This window comes from Phocoena phocoena, chromosome 12 (genome assembly GCF_963924675.1).
Source record: "Phocoena phocoena chromosome 12, mPhoPho1.1, whole genome shotgun sequence".
Classification (NCBI taxonomy): domain Eukaryota; kingdom Metazoa; phylum Chordata; class Mammalia; order Artiodactyla; family Phocoenidae; genus Phocoena; species Phocoena phocoena.
This window is the reverse complement of record NC_089230.1, coordinates 11,681,446-11,702,465: the sequence shown is the minus strand read 5'-3', so window position 1 is coordinate 11,702,465 and position 21,020 is coordinate 11,681,446. Positions and strand designations below refer to the sequence as shown.

The following is a 21,020-nucleotide window of genomic DNA, read 5'->3' as shown; positions in this document are numbered from 1 at the left end:
ATCCCACACGCTGCGGAGCGGCTGGGCCCGTGAGCCATGGCCGCTGGGCCTGTGCGTCCGGAGCCTGTGCTCCGCAACGGGAGAGGCCACAACAGTGAGAGGCCCGCATACCGCAAAAAAAAAAAAAAAAAGGGTCAGTACATCTTGAAGATATTGATATAATAATGGTAAATATATATACACTCAACATTGGAGCACTGAAATATATTAAGCAAATACATACAAACCTTCAAGTTGCAAACTTTCAAAGATGTGAACGTGCCCCTGTGTGCCAGCTGTTGTGCTGTACTACTGTACTTTGCAAGGTACTGTAAGACTAAAAGTGTTTTTTAAAATTTTTGTGGGTTTTTTAATGTATTATTTGTGTGAAAATTATTATAAACCTATTACAGTACAGTACCATAGAGCCGATTGTGTTAGGTGGGTACCTAGGCTTTGTTGGACTTAGGAAAAATTGGACTTAAGGACACACTCTCGGAATGGAACTCATTCGTATGTAGGGGACTTACTGTACTAACATATCCAAAGGGAGAGATAGACAACAATGCAATAATATGCCACTGTCAGCAATGGAAAGCTCATCCAGACAGAAAATCAACAAGGAAATGCTGGAAACCATACTCTAGAACAAACGGACGTAAACATATAAAGAACATTCCACTCAACAGGAGCAAAATACACATCCTTCTCGAGGGCACATGGAACGTTTTCAAGTATAGATCACATGACAGGGCATGAGACAAATCTCAGAAAATTAAAGAAGATGAAAATCACACCAACTATCTTTTCTGACCACAATGGTATAAAACTAGAAATCAGCGAGAGGAAAGCTGGAAGATCTAAAAATACGTGGAAACTAAACACACTTCTGAACAACCAATGGGTCAGAGAAGAAATCAAAAGAGAAATAAAAAATTATCTCGAATAACAAATGAAAATACAACATATTAAAACCTATGGAATGCAGCAAAAGCAGTTCTGAGACGTTTACAGCAATAAATGCATATATTAAGAAATTAGAAAGATCTCAAATAACCTAACTTTATACCTCGAGGAATTAGAAAAAGAACAAAGCTAGCAAAAGAAAGGAAATAATAAAGATCAGACTGGAAATAAATGAAATGAAGCCCAGAAAAACAACAAAAGAATCAACAAAACCAAGAGCTGGTTCTTTGAAAAGATTAAAAAAATGGACAAACCTTTAGCCAGACTAAGATAAAAAGAGAAGACTCAAATAAATAAAATTAGAAACGAAAAAGGAGACATTACAACGGAGACTACAGAAATACATAGAACCATACAAGACTATTATGAAAAACTATATGCCAACAAATTAGACAACCTAGAGGAAATGGATAAGTTCTTAGAAACACACAACCTATCAAGACTGAACCACGAAGAAACAAAATCTGAACAGACCAATAGTGAGCAAAGAGGTTGAATCAGTAATCAAAAACCTCCCAAAACAGAAAACCCCAGGACCAGATGTCTTCACTTGAAAATTCTACCATTCAAAGAAGAATTAACACCAATCCTCTCAAACTCTTCCAAAAACAGAGGAGGAGGGAATACTTCCAAATTCATTCTATGAGGCCAGCATTACTTTGAAACCAAAGCCAGATAAGGATACCACAAGGAAACCATAGACCAATACCCCTAATGAATACATATGCAAAAATTCTCAACAAAATATTAGTAAGCCAAATTCAAGAACACATAAAAAGGATCATGCACCATGACCAAGTGGGATTTATCCCTGAGATGTAAGGATGGTTCAACATACACAAATCAAAAAATGTAATACATCACACTAATAAAATGAAAGATAAAAATCACATGATCACCTTACTAGATGCAGAAACAGCATTTGACAATTACAACAACCTTTCCTGATGAAAACTTTCAGTAGATTGGATACAGAAGGAACATAGTTCCACAGAATAAAGACCACAAACAACAAATGCACAGCTAACATTACACTCAGTGGAGAAAACCTGAAAGCTTTTCCTCTAAGATCAGGAACAAGACAAGGATGCCCACTATCACCACTCTTATTTATTTAAGAATATTGGAAGTCCTAGCTAGAGTGATTAGACAAGACAAAGAAAAGGCATCCAAATTGGGAAAGAAGGAGTAAAACTGTCACTATTTGCAGATGATATGATTTTGTACAGAGAAAATCCCAAAGACTCAACCAAAAAACTCTTGGAAGTAATCAACAATTTCAGTAAAGTTGCAAGACACAAAAATCAACATACAGAAATCAACTGCATTTTTATATACTAAGGATGAAACATCTGAAAAGAAACAGAACTATCCATTCACAATATCATCAAAAACAATAAAATACTTAGGAATAAATTTAATCAAGAAGTGAAAGACCTATACAGTGAAAACTACAAGACTTTGCTGAAAGATATCAAAGAAAACACAAATGGAGACATCTTATATTCATGGATTTGAAAAATGAATATTATTACAATGTCCATCCTACCCAAAGCCATCTATAGATTCAATGCAATCCCCATGAAAATACCAATGCCATTCTTTACAGAAACAGAAAAAAGAATTCTAAAATTTGTATGGAACCACAGATGTCCCTGAATAGCCAAAGCAATACTGAGGAAAAAAACAAAGCTGGAGGTATCACACTTTCTGAGATATCATACTTCCCGATTACAAACTATACTACAAAGCTACAGTAAAAACAAGACAGAACAAAACAAAAAACAGTAATGTTACTGGCACAAAAACAGACGCATAGACCAATGAACAGGATAGAGAGCCCAGAATTAAACCCTTGCTTATATGATCAACTAATATTTGACAAGGGAGCCAAGAGCACCCAATGGGGAAAGCATAGTTTCTTCAATGAATGGTGTTGGGAAAACCGGATAAACACACGCAGTGAAACTGGACTCCTTTCTAGGATCAAACACTTAAACACAAGATCTGACACTACACAACTCCCAGAAAAAAAGAGTAGGAAGTAAACTCCTCCACTTGGTCCTGGCAATGATTTTTTTTGGATATAACAACAAAAACACATAGAACAAAAGCAAAAATCAACAGAAGGGACCACAAACTTAAGAGCTTCTGCATAGCAAAAGTAACACTTCACAAAATGAAAAGACAAACTACAGAATGAGAAAAAAATTTTACAAATCATATACTGGATAAGGAGTTAATACCCAAAATATAAAAAGAACTCCTACTACTCAATGACAACAAAACCCCAAATAATCTGATTAAAAGATGGGCAGAAAAACTAAATAGACTTTTTTCCAAAGAAGATAACCCAATGGCCAACAGGTACATGAAAAAATGCTCGACATCACTAATCATCAGGGCAATACTAATGAAAATCACAATGAGATATCACCTCACACCTGTTAGAATGGCGATCAAGAAGGTAAGAGGTAAGTGCTGGTGAGGATGTGGAGAAAAGGGAACCCTTGTGCACTGCTGGTGGGAATGTAAGTTGGTGCAGCCACTACGGAAAATGGTATGGAGTATCCTGGCAAAATTAAAAACAGATCTACCATAGGATCCAGCAATTCAACTTCTGGGTATTTATCTGAAGAAAATGAAACCACTAACTCAAAAAGATACATGCACCTCTGTATTAATTGCAGCATTATGTACAATAGCCAGACAGGGAAGCTAACCTAAATGTCCATCGATAGATGAACGGATAAAGAAAATGTGGTGTATATTTTATATACATATATTATGGAATATTATTCAGTCATAAGAAAGGAGGACACCCTGACAACACAACAATCTGTGACAACACAGCTGGACCTTGAGCACATTATGCTAAGTGAGATAAGTCAGACAGAAAGACAAGTACTGTATGTTATCACTTACATGTGGAATTTTAAAAAGCCAGACTTGTGAAATGGTGGTTACCAGGGGAGGGGGGGACAGGAAGCTGTTTAAAGGTACAAACTTACAATGAGTCGTAAATAAACCCTAGAGATATAATGCACAGTAAATATAAACAATATTGTAGTATAATAAAACTTGCTAAGAGACTAGAACTTAATTATTTCAACTACCAAAAGAAAGGATAATTATGTAATAAGATAGAGGTGCCAATTATTGCTACAATGGCAACTATATTACAACATATAAATGTACCAAGTTAACGTGTTGTATACCTTAAATTTATACAATGTTAAATGTCAAATATATTTCAATAAAAATAAACAGATAATGTTTGATGTAACTTTAGCTAGAAGTCTCCATCAGAAATCACAAAGAAATACTGATTTCTTTTTTTGAGTATTGGGTGACCATATAACTCATCTTAAATACTGGGATACTTTTAAGGGTAAAAGGGGATAATAATAATAATGATAATAGCACCACCAGGGCAACATGGATAAACCTAGACATTTGGTCACACTATAGAAGGAGAAGAAAAATTAGAATAAGAACTATTCATACTGTGATGTTTATGATTCTCATTTAGGAGAGGTAAAGAAAAAGGTGTGGTACGGTGTGCATATAAGATCAGATTCTAGAGATAATTTCCTATGACATATCCTCACAGGAGCAAAGATTACAATTAAAATCCTAATTCTGGTATGCTAAAACAAACAAAAAGAAACTCACCTCCGGTTTGGGGATGAAAGCCTGACCTGGAATTGTCAAGATGTGCTGAACGTCGCAGAGGTACTGGGCCATGATGGAGAGGCGACTACGCTGCTTGCTTCCTGTACTGGCTGTAAGTCTCTGCACAAGGACACAAAGGAATTTTAGCAAGTAATTCATTCATTATCTATGAGCACTAGGTAGATTTTCTGAGATAAATTTTAAAAGCATAGGCTATCTGACATGATACAAAGCCAACATGGAGAATATTTTCCTCCAGTACTAACTGAGGTACATCTAAGAAGCGTGAATTATATCATATACCGTGCACTCGAAAAAATCATATAAGAAAACTTCCCTACCACTGGCTGTTGGGATTTTCAAACCACTGTTATATTATGTAGAAGATACTGTATGAAACAAGTAATCCATAAGTACTGATAAATGAAAAAGTTAGCAAGAATAATGAAGAGCTAAAGATGCTTTAATTTTTTTGTTTTTGTTTTTGTTTTTGTTTTTGTTTTTGCGGTACGCGGGCCTCTCACCGCTGTGGCCTCTCCCGTTGCGGAGCAACAGGCTCCGGACGCGCAGGCCCAGCGGCCATGGCTCACGGGCACAGCCGCTCCGCGGCATGTGGGATCCTCCCGGGCCAGGGCACGAACCCGTGTCCCCTGCATCGGCAGGCGGACTCTCAACCACTGCACCACCAGGGAAGCCCCAAGATGCTTTAATTTTATGAACTACCCCAATATCTGCATGAACATTTTCAGTGGTGTGCTTTTCTTTACTTAAATGTAATAAAACCTTGAATATTCAGAACTATTGAAGAATTGGCTGTTTTTGCAACTAATTTTTACAAAAAACTAGGAATTTATTCTTTTAAGCACCCAAACTTTTTTTTTTTTTTTTTTTTTTTGCGGTACGTGGGCCTCTCACTGTTGTGGCCTCTCCCGTTGCGGAGCACAGGCTCCGGACACGCAGGCTCAGCGGCCATGGCTCACAGGCCCAGCTGCTCTGCGGCATGTGGGATCTTCCCGGACCAGGGCACGAACCCGTGTCCCCTGCATCGGCAGGCGGACTCTCAACCACTGCGCCACCAGGGAAGCCCCAAACATTTTTATTTTAACATTAGGTATATTCAAATTAACTCATAAATACAATTTCAGCCAATAACCGAAAAGGATTTTTAGAAAGAACTTTAAATTCCATATAAATTTCATATGAAAAAGCAAAGGGCCAAGACAGCCAGGATACTCCAGAAGAACATCAGGAACTGGGGGAACAGGGGGCAGAGGCTGCTGTGTGGAGATGAGGTGGGGGGGACTCGCCTTGCCAGATATCAAAATTAAGGCAGTACGGTATTGCTAGAGGTACAAACAGACCAATGGAACAAAAACCTTAGAAAGAGACCCAAGCACATGTGGACATTTGAACTGTGACAGATGTGAGGTAGCAGCTGCCAGTGGGAAAAGGAAGGATCCTTCAGCGATACTGTTGTAAACAGGAATCTACAAGGAGGACAATGGAGGTCCATATCTCACATCACAACCAAAAATAAATTCCAAGTGAATTAACAGGAAGTGAAAAATTTTTAATTTTTGTAAGTAAATATCTATGACCCCCATGGTAAGGAAGAATTTCTTCATAATGAAAAAGCAGAAGCAAGAAAAGACTGATGTATTTTGTTCTATTTAAATTAAAAACTTCTGTGTAATAAAAACACTATAAAGGTAAGGCACAGACTGAGACAAGGTATTTGAAACTGATATCTGACAAAGGATTAGTGCTCAGAAGAACTCCTATAGCTCCATAATCAAAAGATAAACAACTAATAGAAAATATGATGAGAAATATGGTAAGAGCAACCCCAATGAACCATAACCATAAACTATGTGTAAGTAAATTACAGATTAGGGACCTGCACATTAAAACCGTATGAGATACAGTTTCATATTCATGAAATGAACAAAATTTAAACAACAGAAAAAGAACCTGACAGAACCTAATACTGGCAACAATACGGAGCAGCAGGAATTCCCATACGCCGCTAGTGAGACGCGAAATTGGCACAAGCACTGTGGCCTATGATCTGGCAATATATATAGCAAAGCTAAAGTTGGGTAAACCCTGATGATCCTTTAGGTCTACCTTTATGAATATATCCTAGAGACCTGCTTCACAGGGAGATATGTACAGGGATATTCACTGCAACATTATACGTAGGATCCAAAAAAAAGTGGAAAAATATAAAGGTCCATCAATAGGTGAATAATTAAACTGTGGTAATTTTGACAATGGAATGCTAAATAATAGTTACAATGAATAACAAGAGACACCAACATAAATCCCAAATAGAGTAAACAATAATTGACAGAAAATATGTACAGTATGACTCCACTCACCTCATAACTTCAAAAGATTATTTATTGTTTACTCTCTATGTGCATGTGTATATCTATCTATTTATATCTGTAGAGCAAGCAAAACATGTTCATGGGCATGATATCAATTTTAAGACAGTTCAATTCATAGGAGGGAAAAGGGGGATAGAAGAGGGCTCCAAACATATCTACTTCATTTCTTAAAAAGATATGAAAAATATGGCAGTATATTAAGATTGGACAAAGCTGAGTGGTGGATAAAACAATTAGGCATACTTATTTTTCTAAAATGTAGCCTGCTTCTCTATGTTCTTAGAACTCCCTGGACATTCTAAATCTCTTTTGAATGATAGAGTCAACATTACAAATACCAACAATTACTGGAATAATCCTGGGGCCAGGTATGCCTGTGCTGTGCCGTACTACTAAACAGTCAAAGACGGAGCGCTTTCTGAGTCACTGGGTTGGCCAAAAAGTTCATTTGTCCCCCCCCCGGCACCCCCGCAAGATAGCTCTAGTAGCACTCAGCTGTCTTTAACTGCATTCGAAACAGATTTGTTAGATTGTGATAGCTGTCGTATCAGCGTGCATTGAAAAAACCTTATCAAAACTGGTAAATTTTTGTGTAGCCATTTTAGTATTGAAGATTCAAGAAAAAAAGCGACATTTTCTGAATATTATGCTTTATTATTTCAAGAAAGGTAAAAACGGAACTGAAACGCAAAAAAAAGATTCGTGCCAGTGTATGGAGAAGGTGCTGTGACTGATCGAATGTGTCAAAAGTGGTCTGTGAAGTTTCGTGCTGGAGATTTCTCGCTGGACGATGCTCCACAGTCAGGCAGACCAGCTGAAGTTGATAGCGACCAAATCGAGAAATTAATTGAGAACGCAACATTATACCACCCAGGAGCTAGCCAACGAACTCAACATATACAAATGAAGTGCTGAAAATCATTTGCACCAGCTTGGTTATATTCAACGCTTTGTTGTTTGGGTACCACATAAGTTAAGTGAAAAAAACCTTGACTGTATTTCCGCATGCAATTCTCTATTTAAATGTAATGAAAATGCTCCGTTTTTAAAACAAATTGTGGTGGGTGATGAAACGTAGATACTGCACAATAATGTGGAATGGAAGAGATTGTGGGGCAAACAAAATGAACCATCACCACTCCAAAGGCTGGTCTTCATCCAAAGAAGGTGATGTCGTGTACATGGTGGGAATGGAAGGGAGTCCTCTATTGTGGGCTCCTTCCAGAAAACTAGACGATTAATTCCAACATGTACTGCTCCCAATTAGACCAACTGAGAGCAGTGCTCAATGAAAAGCGTCCGGAATTAGTCAACAGAAAATGCATAATCTTCCATCAGGACAATGCAAAACCACATGTTTCTCCGATGACCAGGCAAAAACCGTTACAGCTTGGCTGGGAAGTTCTGATTCCTCCGCCATATTCACCAGGCATTGCACCTTTGGATTTCCGATTACTTCAGTCTTTACAAAATTCTCTTAATGGAAAAAATTTCAATTCCTTGGAAGACTGTAAAAGGCACCTGGAACAGTTCTTTGCTCAAAAAGAAAAAGTTTGGGGAAGATGGAATTGTGAAGTTGCCTGAAAAATGGCAGAAGGTAGTGGAGTACATTGTTCAATAAAGTTCTTGGTAAAAATGAAAAATGTGTCTTTTATTTTTACTTAAAAACCGAAGGAATCTTTTGGCCAACCCAATATATTTACTGTGCTGGGTGTTTCTCTTTCCTGCTTCACTGTCACGTGTCAAACTCTAATAGTCCCTTTTACTTTGCTGCTTCTAACCAGCTGTGGGCATGAACACCACATAATTTGGCTTGTAAAAGCTTTGCCTTAGGTAAGATTTAAAAATAGGCTTTAATCTGAGATGCTGAGAAAATTTCCTATGGGCAAAGTTAACTGTAGATTTTGTAGCATATTTTGTTACTTAGAAGCCATCCCTCATCTCAACCCTTTTTACTTTAGATTACCTGGCTCTTGTCTGTATTTGGACAGTTAAAATTACCGGGAAGTCAAGTTAAGACAAGTGATGAGTGGCTACAGTATATATAACAAAATAAATTCTTCCCTTCTAAAATGTAAAGCCGAGAACTGTACATATTCTCATGCAAATATCAAAAACAGGGCTTCCCTGGTGGCGCAGTGGTTGAGAGTCCGCCTGCCGATGCAGGGGACACGGGTTCGTGCCCCGGTGTGGGAGGATCCCACATGCCGCGGAGCGGCTGGGCCCGTGAGCCATGGCCACTGAGCCTGCGCGTCCGGAGCCTGTTGCTCCGCAACGGGAGAGGCCACCACAGTGAGAGGCCCGCGTACCGCAAAAAAAAAAAAAAAAAAAAATCAAAAACAAAGACAAATAATGGAAGTACAGATTTAAGTTAAAGAATAAGCTTATGGATCAAATGGTCAAAAATATTTCTAGTTCTTTATAAAGAAAAAAGGAACTTTACCACTGGCATAAGATTCAAAATTTTTAAAATGCATTGTGCAAACCGGCAGCATTCAAAGCCGTTGTGTAAAACTAAAATGCAGCATGAACATAATCACAAAATTAGAAAATAAACCAAAAGAAATGCCCAGACTTAAATGATCTCATCCTGGATTTTCTTCCAGTATTTTACTTTACATCTGAAAGGTGTGTTCCCACTGAAGAGAATTTAAAAATCACTTTAACCAAAAAGCAAACCAGGGAGGCATGGGTGGTAAGCTAATTTGCTATAAAGACACACTTAAGTACAATATATTTCACCTAGAGTGCTATGTATCCAGTTATGCCAGGGGAAGGGGTGTCCTGATAGACACCTATCCAGTGTAACCCATCCAATCTTTGTAGCAAATACACACACAGGCTGTGGAGATGAAAATATGTGAATCACATCTTATAACTTAGAAGAAAGCAGCACACATACCTGTCCCTAATTTATTAAGGAAAAATTCAAGCCACAAACCAGAAAGCTCTGCAAAAAGATTGCATTAAACGCTAGCATAAGAGTTAAACAGTCGATCAACCACTCAAACATGAATTGATGTTTCTTTGATAGATGTACTGCAGGTAAAGCTATGAAAATTCAAACTCCATCACAGGATAGATTTGAAAAGCAAAAGCCCAGGGAATCAAACCAGGTAATTTTTCAGTAAAAAGAAAAACTCTTAACCCTTAAGCTTTTAAAAAATTCTGATTGAATATAAGAAAAACAACGGGTCCAAGAATTCACAAGGACAGTGTTATTTATTTTCCTATTCATCTAAAATAATTGTAAGTACAAATAGAAAAATTAGGCTTATACTTGAGAAGCTGCACAGCCAAACACCAGGGACGATGAGAACTAGATAATTAACGGAGAGGTGATTTCCTCCCCGCCAGGGATGTGACCATTCACCAGCCAGGGTCCCCTGGAGATGGCAGGAGATGAAGAGGCTGATGCTGGACCCAGAAAGAAAAGACCACAGGTCTGGCCACAGAAAGAACGTGAACATCGAGACTTCAGCAGAAAACATATGACCTGTGTTCAAGTTCAGCTTTCCCTGTAACTAGCTCCACAACCTGTGGAAGACATTAAACCACTTGGAACCTCAGTTTCATCATCTATGAGATTTGTTAAGGTCTCATTTATTGCTACACAGTCTGATTCTATTTTATGAGCTGTTAACTTTAAACTGTCTACACGCCTCATAATGTGTGAGCTGAATTCTTAAATTTACACCCTGTAGTCTTAAGAGGAACATGCTCATTTCTGTTCTGTAACTCACAAAGCCAAGCCAAGCAAATGTTTAAAAGTGCTTTCTGTGGCTAAATACAAAATTACAAATATGACAGTGTCAAGAACAAACAGAGTTTACATAAGACAATGCTGCTTAGTCTCCCACTGAAACTTTCACTTGCAAAAATCAGTCAGAGGAGCAGTGTTATCTACACTTCCAAAGCACTCCGTTAATTACAGACTCAATACAAACTCTTCTCAATATTAATACTAAAATCAACTTTTTGTTAAAGAAAAATAATTGCGTACGGTTAAGTGGAAGCAACACTATTATTAATAAGCACAACTGACACTCAGTCATTGAAAATGTTATCCCACCTCTTCAGCCTCTGTTCCTTTGCTCTTTCCCCCCAAAGAATCAGAGTACATAGTATTTTGCATTTCTATTGTGTTACTGAAGAACAGAAATACCATAATCTGTCAGCTGAGAAAGAAAAACCAAGGACAAATCCAAAAGCTGAGAAAATAAGAACTATTAGCATGGCCTCAATTCAAACCAACAGAAGAGAATGAACAGAGTCACGAGGAGGAGACGACTAGGACCTTAGGAAAAAGAGGATGTCATCTTAGAGTTTCTAACAAACACAAAAGGGTCCGAATTTTTGTGATGGATTTTATAGCCAAATAATCTAAAACAAAGTTTTTCCAACTGTGGCGTTATTGACATTTTGGGCTGGTTAGTGCTGAGTAATTCTTTGCTGTGGGGGACTGTCCTGTGCACTGAAGGATGTTTATCAGCATCCCTAACCTCTATCCACTAGATGCCAGAAGCATTCCCAACATTAAAAAACCAAAAACCTCAGAACATCCAGTATCTTGTCAAAAATTATCAGGCTTGCAAAGAAGCGGAAAAACGGGACACATAGCAAAGAGGGTGGGCAAAGTCAACTGGTAGAACAGTACAGAAATGACAGAGGTAATGAAATTAGTAGGCAAAGATCTTAAAATAGCTATTACAGATATTATACATATGCATAAGGATGCCAAGGAAAGCATGAACATAATGAGAGAAAGGGAAGATATAATAAGACTCAAATGAAACTTTTAGAGATAAAAATACAATATCTGAAATGAAAAATAAACTGAGTAAAATTAACAACGGATTAGACACTGCAGAAAAGAGTGGTAAATTTAAAGCTGCAGAATGATCCAGCATTGCCACTTTCAGGTTTATACCCTAAATAAATCTTGCCTATGTGCACCAGTTGACATCAAAATAGGAATGTTCATGACAGTTGTGATAATCAAACACTGAAACTAATGCAGGGTCCCGAAACAGGAAAATGGACAGATAAATCTGACAGATAAATAGTCAAAGAGTGGGTAGTAAATAGCTGTACAAATAAACTACAGCTATGAACATGAGCAGATCAGGATAAAAAGAATACACGTTGTATGAACCCACCTGTATAAAGTTAAAAAATGGACAGAACTAAAGTATATTAATTCTACAGATAAGAATCTATGCGATAAACTATGCAGGGAATAATAATTCGCAAACTCATGGTATAGATTATCTTGGTAGCAGGTGGGGGACAGGAGATGTAATCAGAATGAGGTATAGAAGAGGGTGTCAAAGATGTTTATAATTTAATTATTAACTTGACTTGGGTGGTAGAGATTCATATGTTCTTTTTATTAAGCCATACGTACACAAAGCCATGCATATACATTATATACTCGTTTGTATTTATATGTCATAATGACTTTTTTTAAAAATGCTTATAGTCTACAGATTCCCTCCTTAAACCTCTGCACTTCAAAAACTGCTCTCATCTGCTCTAAGGGTTTATTTTCTAGAGAGACAAACTTGGAACACTCCAGCCATGGGAATGCCTAGCAGGCTTATTAGCTGAATCAAAGTCTATCTATTGAATAATAAGACATGCAGCCGCCTTCCCTTTCTCAACTCCAAATTATCACATTCTTTTTATTTGGTAATTTGATCACATGATAAAATAGCCAGAAAAAGTTAAAACTTACCTCTGCCACTTCCTTTTGAAAAGTCAAAGTCATCTGGGTTCTGCCATAAGCAAAAGGTCCATTTCTATGAGAAACATTTTCAAGCCATTTGATAATCAGTGGAGTTGATACACTAAAAGGCAGATTTCCAATAATATGTACATTTGGAGGATCTGTTTGGCATAAGAAAAAAAACTTGGAATGATTATTTCATCAATATATTCTGAATACAATTTTAGCTAAGAGTAAAATCAAACTGGATATTAACAGCATCAAACAAAAATATACAAAAAGATATGGCTGAGTATTTTCCAGTCCATTTATTCTTCAGAAGCCGTGTTTTCTCACAATCCGCTTTGAATTATCAAGGGAAAAAAATCCTACCTAATTACTATTCAGTCAGTCAAAGTCTTCAGGTTTTGGCTTAGGAAAAATATGAAAAAGAACTGGTTTGAGGGAAAGGATCATTTGCTTTGGACATGATGAGGTCAAAGTTCCTATGGGGCACCCAGATGAAGCTGTCAGATACCTAGGCAGGGGATACAGGCTGGACATGAAGATTAAGTGTGTGCAGTATATACATGGTAAGTGAAACCACAGGCGAGGAGCAATCCAGGCAAACCTGCTGCATGGGAACAGCAGATTCCACCCCTTCCCCCCAGCTCAGAAACAACATGTAAGATGTGGCTGGAAAAATAACCACCAGCAAAGAATACTTAGAGAAAGCTCCCAACAATGTAAAAGGAGGAATAGGAGCGCCTGGTATCGGGAAGACAGGAGCAGAGAAATAGTCTAGAAGAGAGTAACAGTCAGATTAATGCCAGGGAACTTGAGATGGATTGAAGCAGGCAGTTAGGTCGGTTGTCACTGTGTCTGTGACGGGCTGGGCAGGCAGAAACCTGAAGGCTGGTGCCGAGAAGAGGACAGTGGGAGCCTGGCGTGCAGCGGCCAGAGACGAGGGGGGCAGCCGTGGGGGCATGCCAGAATCGCTCCTCCAGGTGTTCTGAGGGGTTTTATGGGCAAGAAACACACCCCATTTATCTATGTATTCCAAGGAGCTGGCACATAGCAGGTACCCAGTAAACACTGTTTGTGAATGAAGAGCACCTTGGTTAGGCATTGAATGTGACAGACAATGGAAATAAAGTTAGAAAGGTGTGGGTACAGCTTGGTTCACTAAAACACTTCTTTTTTCACCACTTGGAAAAAGTAACACTTTATAGTTCATTCCATCCTTATATGGTATCATAAAAATAGAAAGTTTATTTGAACAGAACCCAAAGTATCTGAAAAATATCGGGTAAATAAATTAGAATTATAAAATCAAATTACTTTATCTTACTTTGGAACAAAGTGAAAAAGCAGAAAAAAACTGCAATGTGCATTACCTATTTAATTCTATTCATTTAATTTTTAATATAAATATATAATAAACATTTATAATGTATAATAAATAACATAAATATTTGTGATCTAAATAATTACAAAAGAAAATAAGAAAACCAACCCAAAGTCACTTACCATCCTCCCACTGTCTTTTGAGACTTTCTGGAAAAGCATTTTCTAACTTAAATGTCAAGACATCTCCATGGACAATTCTCAGTTTTCCAGGTGCTGCATCAGAAAGCATCTAGTTTACAAAAAGGTCAATAAAATGAGCTCATACACTTTGGAGAAGAGTAGAACTATTTTTTTTTTCTTCAAGTCTGTGCATCGTTAAATAAATCTGAAAAGGAGACTAAGAATGATCATTAATGAACTAATACCATGCTGTGTCCACTGCCAACAGGCAACTGTGGTGTTTGACTTTCAACACATAAGAATGACTGGGGATAGTGGCAGATACTAGTATAACAATAGCTTATAACATCACAAGTAATACATTATCTTAATTCTGACCCGCAGAATGACTTGTATTTCTGTACAGATTTAGCAAAAACTCAACTCTTACCTGTCTTTTTAAATTACAGACTAAGCAGTCTCCCAAGGCAACAGAAATAAAACCAAAAATAAACAAATGGGACCTAATCAAACTTACAAGCTTTTGCACAGCAGAGGAAACCATAAACAATACAACCTACAGAATGGGAGAAAATATTTGCAAACGATGTGACCCATAAGGGCTTAATTTCCAAAATATACAAACAGCTCATACAACTCAACAACAACAAAAAAACCCAATCAAAAAATGGGCAGAAGACCTAAACAGACATTTCTCCAAAGAACACATACAGATGGCCAATAGGCACATGAAAAGATGTTCAACACTGCTCATCATTAGAGAAATGCAAATCAAAACTGCAATGAGGTATCACCTCACACCGGTCAGAATGGCCATCATCAAAAAGTCTACAAATAACAAACGCCGGAGAGGGTGTAGAGAAAAGGGAACCCTCCTACACTGTTGGTGGGAATGTAAGTTGGTGTAGTCAATGTGGAAAACAGTACGGAGGTTCCTTAGAAAACTAAAAATAGAATTGCCATATGACCCAGCAATCCCACTCCTGAGCATATATTCAGACAAAACTATAATTCAAAAAGATACATGCACCCTAATGTTCACAGTGGCACTATTCACAATAGTCAAGACATGGAAACAACCTAAATGTCCATCGACAGATGAATGGATAAAGAAGATGTGGTACATATATACAATGGAATACTATACTCAGCCACAAAAAAGAACGAAATAATGCCATTTGCAGCAACACTGATGCAACTAGAGATTATCATACTAAGTGAAGTCAGAAAGGAAAAGACAAATAGCATATGGTAACACATGTAGAATCTAAAATATGACACAAATGAACCTATCTTGAAACAAACAGAATCACGGACATAGAGAACAGACTGGTGGTTGCCAAGGGAGGAAGGGGGAGTGGGGAATGGAAGGATTGAGAGTTTGGGGTTAGCAGATTCAAGCTATTATACGTAGGATGGATAAACACCAAGGTCCTACTGTGTAGCACAGGGAACTATATTCAATATTCTATGATAAACCATAATGGAAAATAATATAAAAAAAGAACGTATATATATGTATAACCAAATCAGTCTGCCGTACAACAGAAATTAACACAACATTGTAAGCCAACTATACTTCAATTAAAAATTATTGATAAAAAATAAATTAGAGACTAAGGACATTATAATGAAATACTGAGAATTAATTAGGAGCAAATCATAGGAGAGATGGACTTAATTCAACTAAATCTTTGTAGCCTAAATATATACAAAGGATTCTACATATTACCAAGATCTTTAACTTAATCGACGACTAGAGTCAAACAAGCAGAAAGTCATGTGTTGTCGCCAAGCTGTACATGGCAGAGTCTGAATCACTTCCTTGACCAGAGTACCCCTAAAGTACTTCTGATCCACAGGCACTTGCAACCTAATGAATTACCCTGTATGGTTTTTTGTTTTTTTTTTTTTTTGTGGTACGCGGGCCTCTTACTGTTGTGGCCTCTCCCGTTGCGGAGCACAGGCTCCGGAAGCGCAGGCTCAGCGGCCATGGCTCACGGGCCCAGCCGCTCCACGGCATGTGGGATCTTCCCGGACCGGGGCACGAACCCGTGTCCCCTGCATCGGCAGGCGGACTCTCAACCACTGCACCACCAGGGAAGCCCACCCTGCATGTTTTAACAAAAGCTACCTCTCAGCCTATTTCTACCTTCCACTATTTGCTTTCCTTCCTCTTCCTTCAGTTTTTCTGAGTAAAAAAGAAAAATAAATAAAGGAAAAACGTACTCTTTCCTTAATCTTTTTTTTTCCCTCCATCTCATCCATCTTCGCATCACATCTTAAGAAATGCTCTTAAAATACTGAAGTGCTGGCACCTAACTAAAAAGAGCCTTACAGCTAAGCCATCTATAAATTTGCATTGTGTTAAGTGCCCTGGACCCAACACAAAGCTTGATTCTTTAAGTCCTTAGTTAAAAAACAAACAACAAAAAAAACAGATGCAATCCCTGAGCTTATAAAGCTCAACATGCAGGAGTGACTAAAATCAATGAAAATAAACACATCTAAAGTAGGTTACAAAGGAAGAGGTAACCCTCTACCCACATTAAATCTCAGCTCACGGAGCTCAGAGAACCTTGGCTCCAATTCAAGGAACTTTTGCCCTGAGCATCCCTTGGACCTTCTTCTCTAGCTCAATTAAAGCTAACTAATTCTCCTAACTCTCCTCTTCACTAACTGAGGCAACTGAGGATGGATGAAAGCACCACCACAGAAGCCAGAGAGGAGACATGGACCAGGGCACCCAGTTGTAGATCACTTACACCTTTGGGGCAGCAATGTGTCTTGCACATGCTTCTTGAGAGCACTGTGTATTACAATTATGTATACTTAAGTTTCTTTTCCCTGCAACAACATAGGTCCCTTAAGGGCACCTGTTTCTTATCTAGCTTAATATCCCCTACAGCTGCAATAGTACGCAGTAGTGCTTCATATATATTTGATGAATAAGTGAATGCTCAAATGGCATTCAGTTTTCTGTGAAGCTGGAATACTCCTCTCCTAGCCTGTGAGATTTGGGGCTCCCAAAATTTGTAGGGTCCAGAAACCTGCAAAGATTTATTTCACTGATAAATCAATTAGAAGTTGAGAAATGCATAGCTGAAATGCATATACTAATTAGAGGCTAAACATTTTAAGTCTGGGAATCATCTGCTTTGATACATTTAGCCATGGTAGTTCGGCAAAAATAATTGCGTACCTCTGATATTAATGTACTTATGGATTATTTTAAGTTACCAAGATTTGCTAAAACTTAATCTGATGAGTTCCAGACAATTAATCTTAGAAAATATAATAACCTCAATATACCATAAAAATAAAAAAGGAGATAGCTCTCTATGGGACAGGTTCTTACTGTATAAAAACTGTGTATTTAATGTTAGCATTTACCATCAATGAAGAACTTAAAATATTTTTCTATAATTATGCTTCACATAATTAAAACAAATAAGCATACCAAAAACTAAGAGGCAGAACTAAAAGTTTATGTTTCACATGTCAATATATAGAAAGTAATGAAGTAATCAGTAATTAAGATTAAAACAATGTAAATTTGGCTTTTTGGCATTAATCTACATGCTCTGATAACCAAGTATGAAGTGTTAATTTTTTCCACCTTGACACACACAGCTGCATACCAGAAACCTGATATAATACACATTCACCTTCCTTTTCTAAGTTTAAAGTTGCTTTTTTTTTTTGGATTCCCCTTCAGGCCTAAGTGTCAGTCTGTGAAACAGCAAGTCGTCCTGTCCTTTAAAAGGTCTACCGTTTCCAGGACCACTCTGTAGCTTAATCGTCCCCTTTCCCACTCCCCACTGCAGAAGGAATGAATGCTGGTGTTCAGTTTTATGGCAAGGCCCTGAAGCAATTATGGAGGCCAAAAAAAAGAAAATGCTATACAAACTGAAACGACAGCATGATTACAGACAGCAGCCATTTCAACACCTGATGATATTCAGCAATGACATAGAAAGACCTTCTAACTAACCACTAATAGAGGAAAATGTTTTCATCATCATAATGATGTTTGGGGAACGATGAAGGGGTGGGAAAGATCACTATTACAACCCTTCAAGAATAACACTTCAAAACATTGGAGGTGTTGCCTCATAATGTGCTCAAAGGCACAGCTATGAATGCACACACTTGATTACAGCCAAATGGGTATTTATACAGACACTCAAATTATTCTATCATTTTTATTTTAGTTTCCAATCCTATATTCTTCCAAAATGAGGCATGAGTAAGCTTTGAGTAAAAAATATTCATTAAATAAAGCTGTAAAAGAAGAAAGAAAGCCAAACCACGATAGGAGAAACATGCATGTAAATCGTGAGAGCTTTACATCGTAACAATCCTGGAGATGTTAGATCTCACAGCTGACATACTGAATTATATCATTTTCACTCAGTATTGGAAGTAATTATACCCAGTTTCCAAGAGATCATGTGTTTTTCTGGTATTAAGTTTTGTAAAGGGTACAAGGAACAAACAGAGAATGCCTTTAATAAAAGTGAGAAAACAAATGCAAAAGTATTCTTCACATGGTCACCTAAAAATCTCTCTCCTCTAACAAGTCAAGGTCTTAGTGAATGCTTTCTGTGGGGGGCAAGTAGCTATGGTCTAACTAGATAGTTTGCTGGTGATCTAATTTGATGAGGAAAGAACTTATACCCAATTATAAGGTACTTATGCCCAATTACCAATTCCTTGAGAAAAACTGTATCAAATAGCCATTTTGTATGTTTTATGCCACCTTCTCATGGTGAGGGGCTCATGGCAGCCAACACTGTACAGTGGGCTAAAGATTAATTACCCAGCCCAGTGATACTACCTTCCTTCTAACTTGCCACAAAGTAGGAACCCAAACACTGTTGAAATAAGGGCTGGACAAAACTGTTAGGCAAACTATATGATAAGGGATCTACAGTATGAAACACAATAGGTGAAAAAAAGTTTTTTTTATTATATAGAACACAGAGAAAAGACTAATGCTATTATTCAAAAGGAATTTAAGATAATGTTACAAATGACTTTTCTAAGGGTGAAGATTACAGCATGATTTCAAAAAGTCAGCCTGCTTTGCTTTTTAAACAGGACCAGAACATGTACAGTAGAAACTCACTTACTCAGACTCATCAAGGAATTAGATGTTTGATTTAATAAATTTTCTATTCAACCAATGTAACTCCTTTAGGTGTTAACATTTCTTCAACAGAAACACACAGGTGGAAATCTTTCTAAACTGTATTGCACAATTCTCTTCCTACCCCACGAACAATGCACCCAATTTCACCCTTTCTTGATGACTTGGGTCACTGCTGCCTGTAGAGCAAAGGCCTCAATGGTTATGATCCCTTAGTGCTGTGCTTTCTTTCAGTTTTATATTTGCTTTTTATAGCTTTTCTGCCACAGTAATAATTGTTACTTCCTGCTCTTGTCAGTGGGTCTGCTTCTAGCATTGATCTCTGTACTTACGACTTACAGTGGACTAGGAAAGCACTTTGGCTGTAAGTCACCTTTTGCTAATTGGTTGAGTGCTGTCTATGTTATGATTAACTACGGTTATAGCTATATCAAGTAACTTACATGTGTAAAGTATGTAATTATCACAACAGAAAGTCCTCCTTATTTAAAATTTGCTAGTGACGAAAGAATTTCAAAATTCTACTACCTCTGATTAAAAACAGCTCCTTTTGTCAGGATGACTAGATTACTTTATATGTCCCTTTACAAGACGACAGGGAAGGAGAATAGTTATAATAGTAACCGTTTATTGACTACTGGCAATAGGCCTGGCTCTTTACATAAATTTCTATCTATCCTTGTAATAACAACAAAAGATAACTATCATTCCCATGCTGCAGATGAGAAAGCTGAAGCTACAAAAGATTCAAAGGCAAGCTCAGGGTCACAAAGCTAGTGAGTGACATATATGATATCTGAACATCAGCCTATTTGATTCTCAGTGCCATGAACTCTCTACTTTGCCTATCAAGAAATAATCACTCTATTTACCTACTATAAAATCCCGGAGGTAATACTAACAATAATCAATGCCTTACTATCTCAAAAATTCCATGAAATAAACACATAACTTAACGGTCAGGAAGACTCCTAGAGCTTCTTACTCTGGTCGAGATGAAATACAGGAGACCAGATACATTCTTTTGCCTTAAATGAGAAACGGACAAAATAGTTGAGGCAATATTCAGACACTGGACAACAGGAAGTGCAGGAAAACCTGCAGATCCAAGAAGCTCTCACTGCCCCATGTGCAAGAAACATGAAGAAAATGACACCAAGGCACATCATGATGAAAATGCTCAAAACCAGTGATAAAGAAAAAAATCTTAAAAACAGCCAGAGAAAAAAGACAGAAGCAAAGATAAGAATGACAGCAGAGCTTCCCTGGTGGCGCAGTGGTTGAGAGTCTGCCTGCCGATGCAGGGGACACGGGTTCGTGCCCCGGTCCGGGAAGATCCCACATGCCGTGGAGCGGCTGGGCCCATGAGCCATGGCCACTGAGCCTGCGCGTCCGGAGCCTGTGCTCCGCAACGGGAGAGGCCACAACAGTGAGAGGCCCGCGTACCACAAAAAAAAAAAAAAAAAAAAGATCTTGAGATGGGGAAATAAGCCTAAATTATCCAAGTGGGTCCAATGTAATCACAAAGGTGATGAGAGGCAGGAGGATTAGAGGCAATAGTAGAGATGTAGAAGTGAGAGGTACATGAGCTAATGATGGCAGGTGGCCTCTAGAAGCT

General features: G+C 37.9%; 1 protein-coding gene across 1 annotated transcript in view; it reads right to left on the bottom strand.

The window, feature by feature from the left end:
* TFB1M (transcription factor B1, mitochondrial) overlaps positions 1–21,020 on the bottom strand; it is a 56,861-nt gene that overhangs the window by 25,797 nt on the left and 10,044 nt on the right. The window contains exons 3-5 of the mRNA XM_065888962.1: positions 14,251–14,359; positions 12,751–12,902; positions 4,621–4,740 (exon numbers count right to left, since the gene is read on the bottom strand). Of these exons, the coding sequence (XP_065745034.1) occupies positions 4,621–4,740; positions 12,751–12,902; positions 14,251–14,359 (381 nt within the window). The remainder of the gene's footprint in view (positions 1–4,620; positions 4,741–12,750; positions 12,903–14,250; positions 14,360–21,020) is intronic.